The sequence below is a fragment of the Rhinoderma darwinii genome, chromosome 4, assembly GCF_050947455.1.
Source record: "Rhinoderma darwinii isolate aRhiDar2 chromosome 4, aRhiDar2.hap1, whole genome shotgun sequence".
Lineage (NCBI taxonomy): Eukaryota > Metazoa > Chordata > Amphibia > Anura > Rhinodermatidae > Rhinoderma > Rhinoderma darwinii.
This window is the reverse complement of record NC_134690.1, coordinates 58,359,840-58,373,114: the sequence shown is the minus strand read 5'-3', so window position 1 is coordinate 58,373,114 and position 13,275 is coordinate 58,359,840. Positions and strand designations below refer to the sequence as shown.

General features: G+C 43.3%; 1 protein-coding gene across 1 annotated transcript; it reads right to left on the bottom strand.

The window, feature by feature from the left end:
* Window positions 1-969: 969 nt before the first annotated feature.
* On the bottom strand, window positions 970-12,754 carry CMPK2 (cytidine/uridine monophosphate kinase 2). Its single transcript, XM_075863898.1, has 6 exons — window positions 12,597-12,754; window positions 8,846-9,551; window positions 6,614-6,725; window positions 4,094-4,295; window positions 3,777-4,010; window positions 970-1,138 (listed from the first exon to the last, which is right to left on the bottom strand). The coding sequence occupies exons 2-6, from the start codon at window positions 9,542-9,544 to the stop codon at window positions 1,018-1,020; spliced, it is 1,368 nt and encodes a 455-aa protein (XP_075720013.1). The 5' UTR covers window positions 9,545-9,551; window positions 12,597-12,754; the 3' UTR covers window positions 970-1,017.
* Window positions 12,755-13,275: the final 521 nt, after the last annotated feature.

Genomic DNA, 13,275 nt, shown 5'->3' with positions numbered 1-13,275 from the left:
CATAAAACTTTTGACAAGTCATAGTGACATATCAGAAGTTTTGATCGGTGGGAGTCTGAGCAGTGAGACACCCATCGATTGTTGAATCAAAGCGGAAGAAGCGCTCAGGTGGGCTCTCTCTGATAACCACGTTGCCTCTACGAGGCATATGTAAACAAACACAAACGAGCAGCAGCACCCTAGGGTGCTAAAAAGATATGTATGCCTCTCAAGTACAGTATAATTCTGGAGATTACAACGTATAGAAAAGTGGTCCAAGAACGTTTTAGGAAGGTGCGCAAAATCAACTGAAACTAAGGGGAGGATTTATTAAAGGAGTTGTCCCAGAATCAAAAATTATCACCCATCCACAGGATAGGTGATAACAGTCTGATCGCTGAGTGCCCCACAACTGGGACCCCACTGATCGCCAGAACCGCCGTTCATCACTGCACCCTTCACAGTGAGGCGAAGCTTAATGTTGCGGTGGTCGAGAATGTGCACGCAACTTCATTCAATGTCAATGAGAGTGACAAAAACAGCCGAGCACTGTACTTGGCTGTTTGTGTCAGTCCCATAGACTTTGAATGGTGCGGCAGCGTGCATGTTCGACCTTCGCTCCTAGATGGCATTGATTTCACTCTTTAGGGAGTAGATTATGCCCCCACCCCCTTCTTCATTAGACAAAAAAAATATATACTCTCATCACCGCTCCTCTTCTCGACTCTGGCTCCCTCAATACTCTAGCGCTGGAGTGATGAGGGAGCCAGGGGGAAGAAGAGGAGTGCTGAGGGGAGTATGTGTTTTTTTAATTTTATATCTGATGGGGGGGGTGTAGGGCGCATGGCACCGGTCATTGCACCACAATTGTGGCACACAATCTCGGCCAAAACATACAACAGCATATCAGACAGGATGGCTGCCCCTATAGGTATATAAGGAAAGAAGAATTATATGTACAATCATAAAATAAAACCATTAGAAAATATATTTCAGTATGTCGTTTAAAATTTTATTTTTAATTTCAGATATTCACAATTAGATGTCACAGTGTTTCTTTATAACAGATAGCGCCTCCTGTAAAACCCTGTCCATTGAGGGACTGGCATCAATGATAACGCAGCCAGGGTCCTCCATTCTCTTGTATACTTCTTCCACTCTAGAACAATAAAAAGGGTTAGTATTTGAGGATAACATACACCGATACTCACAACAAATTGGTATAGTGTTATACACATGGCTGCTGGGATCTAGAATGTATTTTCTTGCTTATATCACTGTCCTTGTATGTGACGTTACTCCGAGGAAGAACACCACAATATGATCTTATGGTTTCATGAAAAAATTATTTGTTTGTCCGATGTTTATGTGTCAGCACTCTATATAACTTCTATATATGGCTAACTAATGTGATGACTCGTAGCAAAATTACTGTTAGGGCATGTTCACCGGAACGCAAAAAAAAAGACATGTAAACGAGTCAAATACGCTAGGGTTTCTTGTGAAGTGGATTTTAACCCCTTCCCGTCATAAACTACTTTCAGATTTTCATTTTCGTTTTTTCTTCCCCACATTCCAGAAGCCATAACGTCTTTATTTTTCCGTCTATATAGTACTATGAAGGCTTGATTTTTGCGGGACGAGTTGTAGTTTTTCGTAGCACAATTTATTTTGCCGTATAATGTACTAGGAAACGGGAAAAAATATATTTGTGGGGTAGAAAATGAAAAAAACCGATTCCTCCATGGTTTTTTCACTGTGCAATTAAAACAACATTTTAACTTTATTCTGTGGGTCAATACGATTACGGTGATACCGAATATATATAGTTTTTTCTATATTTTACTACTTTTACAAGTAAAAACCGAAGTGTAAAAGAGAAAATGTATTTTGCGTCGCCAAATTCCGAGAGCCATAAGTTTTTTCCTTCGATTAAGTGGTATGAGGGTTTATTTTTTGCGGGATAAGTTGTAGTTTTTAATAATACAATTTTGGTGTACATGCGACGGTTTGATCACTTTTTATTTCATTTTTTGTGGGAGATTAGAAAAAAATAGACATTCTGGCGTTTACAATTATTTTTTTTTACGGCGTTCACCGTGCGGGTTAAATAATGATATATTGTAATAGTTCAGACTCTTACGGACGCGGCAATACCAATTATGTTTATTTATTTATTTTTTTACACAAAAAAACCTTTATTTAACTCATTTTTACTTTTTTTATTAGTCCCGCTAGGGGACTTCAACCAGCGATCGTTAGATCGCTTGCACAATATACTGCAATACTAATGTATTGCAGTATATCGTGATTCTGACAGACACCTATTAAGCCCTGTCGGAGGCAAGGATTAATAGGTGTACAAAGATGGCGGACCTGGGGGCGTTCATTAAGCCCCCAGGCAGCCATAGCAACCATCGCCCCCTCGCGATTGCGTTGTGGGGGGCGCGATGAGCTGTTAGAGGGGGTCGCCCCCCTCTTTCTGACGATTTTAATGCTGCGGTCGGTATTGATTTAATATTTACCGAGTTATTTCGTGAGTTAAACTAGCGGGTTCGCCCTCGAGCGCGATGCCGCTAGTTACTCTGAAGTGTCGGCTGTAACATACAGCCGACACCGGCATCGTATGGAGTGAGCTCACTGCGTGAGCCCGCTCCATACTTCCCCTACCCGACTTTGGCGTATGGTGTTTTTTAAGCGCTTTTCGTGTGTTTTTTTACACCTTTTGTGGCAGCTTTTTACATTTTTTTGCCACGCAATTAGGTCTTCCATTGACTATGGGAACATTTGGCGCGTTTTCGGAGTATTTTACACGTCAAAGAATTAACCTGATGCTTCTTTTTTACACGATATATGTATGTACTAACTGTGCACTTTCCAAATGATTTGAATGGGCAGAATAATCAAGCGTATTTGAGCGCGTAAAAAGTGCCACAATACACGTCAAATACACGCCATGTGGACAGGGCCTTATTGGATCAGGTATCATCAGACCAGCAGCTATAGGAACCTGTAATTTGTGGATAAGACCCCTAGGTATCTCCAAAAATGTTGCCCTCCCTCCTTCCCTCTTTGTCGAAATTTGCTTTTGTTTTTTTTTCTGTGCTTTTGTACATTATTCTTAAAAGAAAAGTTACAGTTCGCAGGTGGACATATGTGGAAGTAGCCACTGGGCAACAGAATGACACCGGGTAACCTGGTGGAGGTGCAAATTGTGGGATTGTAACTGTGCTTATCACCATCTGTATTGGCTTACTAATAAAAGCTGTGGGAGACCCCCACCCATTAAATGGAGTTTTAGAGTATGAGCCCTTTTTATGGGAAATCTGGGGGTGGGCCCTTCCAAGGAGGTCTGGTTAATGAAAGGGATTTTGGCTAACTGCAATCTTGGTACTTTAAAGAAAACATGAAAACCCCCTAAACTACAGTAATCGGTAAATAGCTTAAAAGACCCTGATTCCGAATCTGTCATTTTTATCTTCCTACTCACTTGCATTCCCACTCTGAAAGCTCATAAATGGGGCTTGGGTTGCATGCGGGTGACCAGTCTAAGTAGTTCTCTCCATTATATCACCCAGCTTAGTAGTCCCCTCTATGCATCAGAATGCAGCGCACGTCCCGTTTGCAGGCTTAAACCATTGGAACGCAATAGAGTAGGAAGACATTGCAGATTCGAAATCAGCGTCTTTTAAGTGATTTACGAATTACTGTAATTTAGTTGGGTTTTCGAAGGTGAGCAAGGTAAGATGAGGAATTTCAGTCATTCCGCTCATAAAATGGGTCACTAATGCACCTACTTTTGTCTAAACATGCTGTTAGCTTCTAACTCCTTCTCTTCTTTGGTCTCCTGAAGTCCTCTTTTGCGAATACGACGGACTCTCTCTTCATCACAAACAGTCAACAGAATGACAAGGTCTGGCCTAAGAAGATCATCTGGCCAATGGTAGACATCATGGTGGGGTTCTGGTAGGTTGTGAATACCACCTCCCATCTCCGTAGCTATAGCGTAGGCAGCTGTACTGTGCCAGAACCTATAAAGACCATACATATATTAATTTAAGCCTTTACCCTTGAGAATATTTTTTTTTAGATTTCAGTACTATTTTACACTGACCTGTCCACAATGACTGGAGATGATTTTGATGCTTTTGCTATTTCTGCAGCTCCGATGTAATTGCCTATGGCGTAGTATGCTCTTTTTATTAACGATGACTCTGAATCAAATATTGTCCTCCATTGGCTAATAGAATCAGGAGGTGATTTAAGTAATTCGGCATTCAGGCGACTCTTAAGAGACTCTGTCAGAGTGGATTTTCCTTCAAGGAAGAAATAAGAAGCTGTTTGTACATGTATCAAGGCCTAATAATAATCAGTGAATAAGGTCCATGTGGAAATCAAAGTAAAACTCCGGTTTGTAACCACTTTAGCGCCTAATAAGCAATTTATTAGTAGAATTTAAGTATATGAATCATTCCTGTTAGAAGTTGGAGTAATTAATAATATCCGTTAAAAGGATTGTCCTCTTTTAACAGTGTTTTTTAATTAAAGGTTTCCTCTGACAATAAACTGTAATCTGAGGGAGACCCTGGCAGCAAGTCCTCATTTCCCCTACAGCGCCACCACAGGGGAAATTAGGAATTACAGAGTTGTCATTCAAATCAATAGACTGTAAATGTAATGCACAGACTGGTTGGGTCCTCCAGCTCATGAGATGCTCTGTCTAGTAGATAAGTGTAATGACGGGGGGTGGGGAGACAGACAAGTGAGCCCTAATCTACCCGCCACTTAGTCCCTGCCTACTTGCAACGACCCGCCCTAGGCGACGGGGTACAACTGGGCGACGGTCCCTACGCTCAATAAGTGCACGACAGACAAAGAGACAAGGGTACACAGAGCTAGGGGGAGAAAGGGGCAGTTGCCCACGGCAACACCGTGAGCAACAAGAGAAGTAAACAAGCCGAGTCAAACCAGGAGTGTACGAGGTACCAAACGCAGAGCAGGAGAGTAGTCAGCAAGCTGGGGTCAATATGAAGCAAGGACAATAGTACAAGAAGCTGCAGCAGGGCCAGGAAACCAAACGAAAAGAATCACAAGCAAAGGAGGAACAGGAAAGGCAGGTATAAATAGACAGAGGGCGGGAGCTAGCTCCATCTGGCCAGGCTGTGATAGGTTCTCCCACTCCTAAGCCTGCCACCCTGAGTGGTGGAAGATGGAGTCAGTCTCACAGACATAGAAGCAGGTGCAGACTGATTATCTATGGCCGTTAACCCCGAAGCTGTGCCTGGCAGATCCTTTACAATAAGGGTCTCGAAAGGGTAGCCCTCTCTATTAAATCAAATCAGAAATCCCTTATGGGAAAATTTGTTTTATCAAGGGATAAGATCTGGGTTAAAAATTTCCTAATATAATTTAATGTAAAAAGCGTTTCCAAACTCCAATTTATTTGAAACAATTCAAGTGACACCAGTGGTAAGGTCAGGGGCAAATGCAGAATTTTTAAAGGGGGGTTTCCAACTATGTTAGTGCTCATGACAGAAACGGCAAGTTCCACACCTTCTTGCTGCACCTACTATTATACTCACTTTACCAACTTTCTACATGTAGTACATCACACATATTTGGCAAAGGTGGTTTGTACCATAGTATTTGTGTACGATCCTTAGGGGTCTTGAGTGGCTTAGGCTTCGTTCACATCTGCGCCCGGGCTCCGTTCCAACGTTACGTCTGAGCTTTCCGTCGGAATGGAGCCCTGACAGACACAAACGGAAACCATAGGTTTCTGTTTCCATCACCATTGATTTCAATGTTGACGGATCCGGTGCCAATGGTTTCCGTTTTTTTGTAGTCTACTAGGCTATTGATTCCGGGCAAAACTACGGAACCCTTGCACAACTGAGACAAACGTAAACCATTGGCACCGGATCCGTCACCATTGAAATCAATAGTGATGGTAACGGAAACCTATGGTTTTCGTTTGTGTCTGTCATGGCTCCATTCAGACGGAAAACTCCAACAGAACGGAGCCCGAGCGCATATATGAATGAAGCCTTAGCGGTTCATTTCTGAAGCTGCCACTAGAAGGAGCTCCTGCTGAATCTTAAAATAAATCAGTATGCAGTGAGCTCCCCCTAGTGGCGACAGATTTTTTCCATATAACGCCATGTTTTCTCCTTTCCAGATGGGGGATTCTGGGTACTAGCAAACCTATCCTAAGTGTGTTGCATTAAAAGTAGCTCTTGGTACTGGAGGATTGCAGTCGCCTACTGTAAACATGGAATAGTATGGTCATTATACTTTGTACTCCATTGTGTAGATTGGAAATTAATCCAGGAAGCTATAGCTCATATTACTAGTTGATGATCTGTATACTGCAAATAAAAATGAGCTGCCAATATTCTGGTGCTTTAGGCCAGGGCTCCATGGAGACATTTCGTCGAAAACATGACTCGCAGTAACATTGCTGACTCACTGAGACACAACTTTAGTGCTTTCCTATAGGAGAAAAAGTAGCTAGCGACCTTTGGACCATTGTAAGCTACTTCTGCTCTTATATGAAAACATTGAAATCTCATTGCGGTAATCCTATGTCTTTACCATGATTTACGCGCAGCTGATGCTGTTTGAACTTTCTTACCTGTGGCATCAAGCCCCTCAATAACAATGATAGGAAAGCGTCCCCTCTCCTGCTTTTTATTCTGGTCCTTTGCGGCCAAAACCTTCTTAGTTTCAGGGATAACTGTGGAACACTACAGCAAAAAGAGGTGTTACAATGTACTTTCTCGAGTGGATATTAACGTGGCTTTAAAGTTGTGCGAATTGAGGAATTGACTAACATTGACTCCATATTTAGAACCTTACAAATAGGGACATCATGAGCTAAACAACTCTAAAAAAAAAAATATGAGACCACTAGCATATATACGGGTAACAGAACGAGTTGACTCCTAATATTTTTTTTATATTTTATAGTAGGGAATCCAGTATTCCTCATTATACACTTAAGCTGCTGCAGAACCTCTTTTTGAAGGGTATGGGGTAGATTCCTGTCCACTATTACGTGATATGAAACGCCTTCATCCTTAAAAAAAAAATGCAGAATTTGAGGTGTGTACTATACTGTTCTGCAGCAGCTGAGGTGTGTACTATATGGTTCTGCAGCAGCTGAGGTGTGTACTATATGGTTCTGCAGCAGCTGAGGTGTGTACTATATGGTTCTGCAGCAGCTGAGGTGTGTGCTATACTGTTCTGCAGCAGCTGAGGTGTGTACTATACTGTTCTGCAGCAGCTGAGGTGTGTGCTATACTGTACTGCAGCAGCTGAGGTGTGTGCTGTACTGTTCTGCAGCAGCTGAGGTGTGTGCTATACTGTTCTGCAGCAGCTGAGGTGTGTGCTGTACTGTTCTGCAGCAGCTAAGGTGTGTGCTATACTGTTCTGCAGCAGCTGAGGTGTGTGGTATACTGTTCTGCAGCAGCTGAGGTGTGTACTATACTGTTCTGCAGCAGCTGAGGTGTGTGCTATACTGTTCTGCAGCAGCTAAGGTGTGTGGTATACTGTTCTGCAGCAGCTGAGGTGTGTGGTATACTGTTCTGCAGCAGCTGAGATGTGTGCTATACTGTTCTGCAGCAGCTGAGGTGTCTGCTGTACTGTTCTGCAGCAGCTGAGGTGTGTGCTATACTGTTCTGCAGCAGCTGAGGTGTGTGCTATACTGTTCTGCAGCAGGTGAGGTGTGTACTATTCTGTTCTGCAGCAGCTGAGGTGTGTACTATTCTGTTCTGCAGCAGCTGAGGTGTGTGGTATACTGTTCTGCAGCAGCTGAGGTGTGTACTATTCTGTTCTGCAGCAGCTGAGGTGTGTGGTATACTGTTCTGCAGCAGCTGAGGTGTGTGCTATACTGTTCTGCAGCAGCTGAGATGTGCACTATACTGTTCTGCAGCAGGTGAGGTGTGTACTATTCTGTTCTGCAGCAGCTGAGGTGTGTACTATTCTGTTCTGCAGCAGCTGAGGTGTGGGGTATACTGTTCTGCAGCAGCTGAGGTGTGTACTATACTGTTCTGCAGCAGCTGAGGTGTGTACTATTCTGTTCTGCAGCAGCTGAGGTGTGGGGTATACTGTTCTGCAGCAGCTGAGGTGTGTACTATACTGTTCTGCAGCAGCTGAGGTGTAGCAGTTCGGACACAGAACTGTATAATATACACTGCAGGTGCTGAAAAACCTCTTTTTATTTTTTTAAATGGAGCACTACATGTCAGTGTTAGAGTATGTTCACACGCTTAACAAAACACGGCTGAAAATACGGAGCTGTTTTCAAGGGAAAACAGCCTCCGATTTTCAGCCGTTTTTTAAGCAACTTGCGTTTCTTTCCGCATTTTTTAAGGCCGTTTTTGGAGCTGTTTTTCTATTGAGTCAATGAAAAACGGCTCCAAAAATGGCTCAAGAAGTGACATGCAATTCTTTTTACGCGGCCATTTTTAGAAACGGCTGCGTAAAAAACGCCCCATGGGAACTGAACGCCGTCTTTCCCATTGAAATCAATGGGCAGATGTTTGGAGGCCCCCGCATTTTTAGCTGTATTTCGGGGCGTTTACGGCCCGAAAAACGGCTGAAAATAGGTTGTGTGAACATACCCTTCGTGTTAACTTTTTTAACTTTTGCAAACCTTATCTGTGACTGACTACTTCTGCAGGAAAAGATAAAGTGTATTTTAGCGCCGCTCATTTTGTTTATATGTCAGGTCCTGATGTCAGAATTTGATGTTTATATTTATAAATTGTATTTACAGACAAGTTGATAAAAAAATTTGATTGATGTGTAAAAATAAATCTAAAGATCCCTGTTAATAAAAAAAAGTTATAAAAGGTCTTCTCACCTCCTCCAATGCCGCACATGCATCTTCCAATGAGTAGAACACAGCAGATCCGTTAATGATATCGACAAATGGAGATGACATTGGTTCATCCACTCTTAATACTTGGGACCTTGCCATCTCTTTTGCTTCTCCATTCAGGTCCCATAGGTATTGCCAGATCTCCTGTTCTCCTTTACTGTAGCTGCACAGCTGAATGTCCTGCCTGTACTTCATGAGGACATTACATAGTCTCTTCTGTGCATCAGGACAGCAATGGGGGGGCAAGATGAAAAACCCTTTCTCTAGGGACCCATGAAAGTTCTCTGGACTATAGGAGATCAGTCTTAAGATCTCGCTGCCTGGAAGCAGCTGAGATAGTTGTTGTCCTAATGACTTGTGTAGTCTTGCAGTTTTAACCCTATTTCCCTTAGTAATGCATAGAGAAAAAGCAAGTCCTCCCTGAGCCAACATTGGCCAGTCATCAGGGGTCATAGATGGAGTGTGAGGTCTATGATTGTATGTTCTAAAATAGAAGGGATAAAGGGAATAACTGTTTGGTTCCACAGCAAACATCCGTGACTTCACCTCCTTGGAAGAACTGGCCATCCTGTTGCTGTTTAGAAGTCCAGATCTTTTGTGGAAGAAAAGTTTCAGACCAAGCCTGTGTCTTCTCCAGCCTGCCATCAAGAACGTCTGATATAAAACTACCGGAGGCTTCATGTCATTGCTGGAGGGAAGGGAAGGGAAAGGAAAATCTATTACTCAGGAGAAACGAAACTCACATGTTCAGCCAGTGTTTTCCTCCTGGATTAGTTTCTGTTTCCTGACGGTGACGTCATACAGCAGACTTTCATTTTCTAACCTGTTTGCAGCTGCTTATCTAAAAGTAGATTATTAGATGTGATAAAAGAGAACAGAAACTTACACAATAAAATGCCTAAATAATGCCTAAAACAGCTCAGTATCTAAATCTTTGCATTTTTATAAGGATTTTTCTGTTTTGCCAGCAAGTTGAACCTACCGCATATTTAGGCTATGTGCCAAGGGTCAGCCGCTACAGATGCCTCCGCATGCTGGATGTTATGCAGGGTATGCAGTTTTCGAAGCCGGACTGCATAGCGGTCGTTCTGCAGAACTGCAACTCTGCTCCTATTCACTTGAATACAATAAGAGCCGAAGTACTGCAGCTTGGCCGCTATTCTGTGACCGGTGCCATCTGCTTCCGACATGTACATCTAGTGTTCCGAGATGGCCGAAGCAGTTGATCAGTGCCGGATCCTGGTATCGGACCCCCACTGATCATATACTGATGACTTATCCTGTCATCAGTTGTCCCGTCGTGGAAACCCCCCTTAAAGGATTTGTGTCACCTCAGGCAGTCCATTCATATAGGAGCCACTGTGACAATCAGCAGATCCAGCTCCCAACCCCCCCGCCCCCCCCCCCCCCCCCCGGCAAATGGCTTCTGGCAAATGGCCATTGATGGGAAAACCTGCTGAAAGCAAGACATTTCCCCTGCAGTGGCAGCAATATAATTTTACATGTCGTCCATTCAGGTTAATAGTCTTTTATGTAACTCATAAACGGCCCCAGTCCGCCAGAGCGGGAGGCACTCTTACAGAGCCGCTCTTTGTTCTGGCCAGAGACCCCCTCCTCTATGACATTTATATACCTATAGGGCATATGGACAGGGATTGTCTTTATGATTAGGGATTTGCATGTACAGCTATTCCTAGTTAAAGGGGTTTTCCTATCATAGAAAGTGATGGTGTATCGCTAGGATATGTCATCACTTTCTGATCGGTGGAGGTCTGACTGCTGTTTTCGAGCTGACTGGTTTAGCAGTGAAGTCCCTTCAAAACTGTCCCGGGAACTGGAGATGGGGTTGCCAATGACCAGTAATTGATTCCAGGAGGCCAGTGCTGGTGTCAAATTTTCACCAACAATAATATTTGCTGGTGAAAATTGGTCAACTCCTGCTCAGGGAGCGCTGTGTCTGCACACAAGGAAATCCCCGCAGCTGTTAAGTCACAGACACAGAGTCCCCTCTTTCCTTCTCTGCTTTGATCTCTGTTGTTATCCCCTGCTGAAGCTTGAAGAAGTAAGTAATCCACTAGACATCATGTATGATTAACCCCTTCACAATAGACCACCAGGGATACTTACATTAACCCCTTACTGCCCTAGAGCACCAAAGATGCTTATATTAACCCTTTCCCTTCCCTAGAAAACCGGGGATGATTACGATAACCCCTTCCCTGTCCTAGATCACCGGGGTTGCTGGCATTTACTCCTTACTGCCCTAGACCACCAGGGATGCTTACATTAAAGGGTACCTAAACCTTAAAAAAAACTTCTGCCATGTCATAGTGACATGCCAGAAGTTTTGAAAGATGGTGGTCCGAGCACTGAGACCCACACCGATCGCTGGAAAGCGGAGCATGCAGTGTATAGACTTATAGACTTTCTATTGAACCCATGAACCAATTGCTCAGCTTTTAGAAAAAAAACCAATCAGAAACGATGCGGCTTAGCACTCACCCGAGCGCTTCTGCCGTTTCCTTTTAGTGGTCGGTGGGGGTCTCAGTGCTCGGACCCCCCCACCGATTAAAACTTCTGACATGTCACTATGACATGTCAGACGTTTTTTGAAAGTTTAGTTACCCTTTAACCCCTTCTCTGCCCTAGACCACCAGGGAGGATTACATTAACCCCTTCCCTGACCTAGATCACCAGGAATGATGGCATTTACCCTTCACTGCCCTAGATCTCCAGGGATTTTTGTATTGACCACATCAATACACTAGACCCCTAAGGATGTTGGGATTGACCCCTTCAGTACCTAGACCACCAAGGATGCTGGAATTTACACCTCACTGTCTCTAGACCACTAGGCATGTTGGTATTAATCTTTCCACTACACTAGACCCCAGATATATGTGATAAAAGATCTTTGTGTGAAGCCACGCCACCAAAACCACACCCTTATATTATTCGGCCAGTAATTGTTGGTAGTTAGGCCGGGTTCCCAGGTAGCGTAAACGCAACTGAATTCTGTGTGGAAATTCCGCAGAAATTACAGTAGCAGCAAAGTGGATGAACTTTAGTAAATCTGATGTTCATGCGGTGCGGAATTTAAATCCGCAGCATGTCAATTTATGCTGCCTTTTTGTTGATTTTCTGTTGTGGGTTTTCCCCATTGAGTTCAATGGGGATGCAAAAGCTGCAACAGAAAGCCAAGTGTTACGACTGTTGTGGTGGAATCGCAGTGATTTTGCCACAAAAATCGCAACTCAGGCAAAAAAAAAATCATACTTACCCAGAACTCTCTCCTTCTTGCTGCAGGCCGACTTCCTGGGATGATGTTTCATTCCATGGGACCGCTGCAGCCAATCACAAATTGCAGTGTCACATGGTCTGCAACATCATCTTAGGAGGTTGGACTACGCTCAGAAGAGAGGGATGGGGTAAGTATGAACGTTTTGTTTTTTTCAGCGCTGCTTTGCGTAACGTAAATTCTGTCCGAAAAACGGTACCATAAAGGTGCGGTTTTTCGGAAGGAAGGTGCTGTGGTTTCCAGGTCAGATACTCCTCGCAGTTTTTACGCAGCGTATCCGACCCGTGGGAACCCGGCCTAAAGGTGGCAACTCAAACTGCCCAGTCCAATTATCTTGCAATATGCTATAATTTGATGTAGATTTTTGTAGAATGCACGCCAAATATCAAGTACAAATACACAACCAATAAACGTGGCCTTAGGGTGAATGTTTACCTGTATGGCAGTAAAATTTCCTGTCTGCTGCTGTTATATTGTACTCAGCTCACATAGGATTACCTGTACTGCATAGAATTGTATCCACTACTCAGCAGGACTAGCTGGGATTTCAGCCGCTGGATGCAAACAAGAATGTTTCCATCCACTGTCAGCAAACAAAGAAAATGGTGAGGAATAAAAACACTTAATAGCAGAACTTTACATTATACAATGATTACATTTTATTTACACTACCGTTCAAAAGTTTGGGGTCACCCAGACAATTTTGTGTTTTCCTTGAAAACTCACACTTATATTTATCAAATGAGTTGCAAAATGACTAGAAAATATAGTCAAGACATTGACAAGGTTAGAAATAATGATTTTTATTTCGAATAATAATTTTCTCCTTCAAACTTTGCTTTCGTCAAAGAATGCTCCATTTGCAGCAATTACAGCATTGCAGACCTTTGGCATTCTAGCTGTTAATTTGCTGAGGTAATCGGGAGAAATTTCACCCCATGCTTCCAGAAGCCCCTCCCACAAGTTGGATTGGCTTGATGGGCACTTCTTGCATACCATACGGTCAAGCTGCTCCCACAACAGCTCTTTGGGGTTGAGATCTGGTGACTGCACTGGCCACTCCATTACAGATAGAATACCAGCTGCCTGCTTCTTCCCTAAATAGTTCTTGCAT

Coding starts and splice junctions, on each gene's coding strand:
- CMPK2 (XM_075863898.1), bottom strand. CDS start 9,544: ATGAAGCCTCCGGTAGTTTTATATCAGACGTTCTTGATGGCAGGCTGG. Junction 6,726..8,845: donor CATGTGCGGCATTGGAGGAG/GTGAGAAGACCT, acceptor TTTTTGCTGTAG/TGTTCCACAGTTATCCCTGA. Junction 4,011..4,093: donor TCTCCAGTCATTGTGGACAG/GTCAGTGTAAAA, acceptor TGGTCTTTATAG/GTTCTGGCACAGTACAGCTG.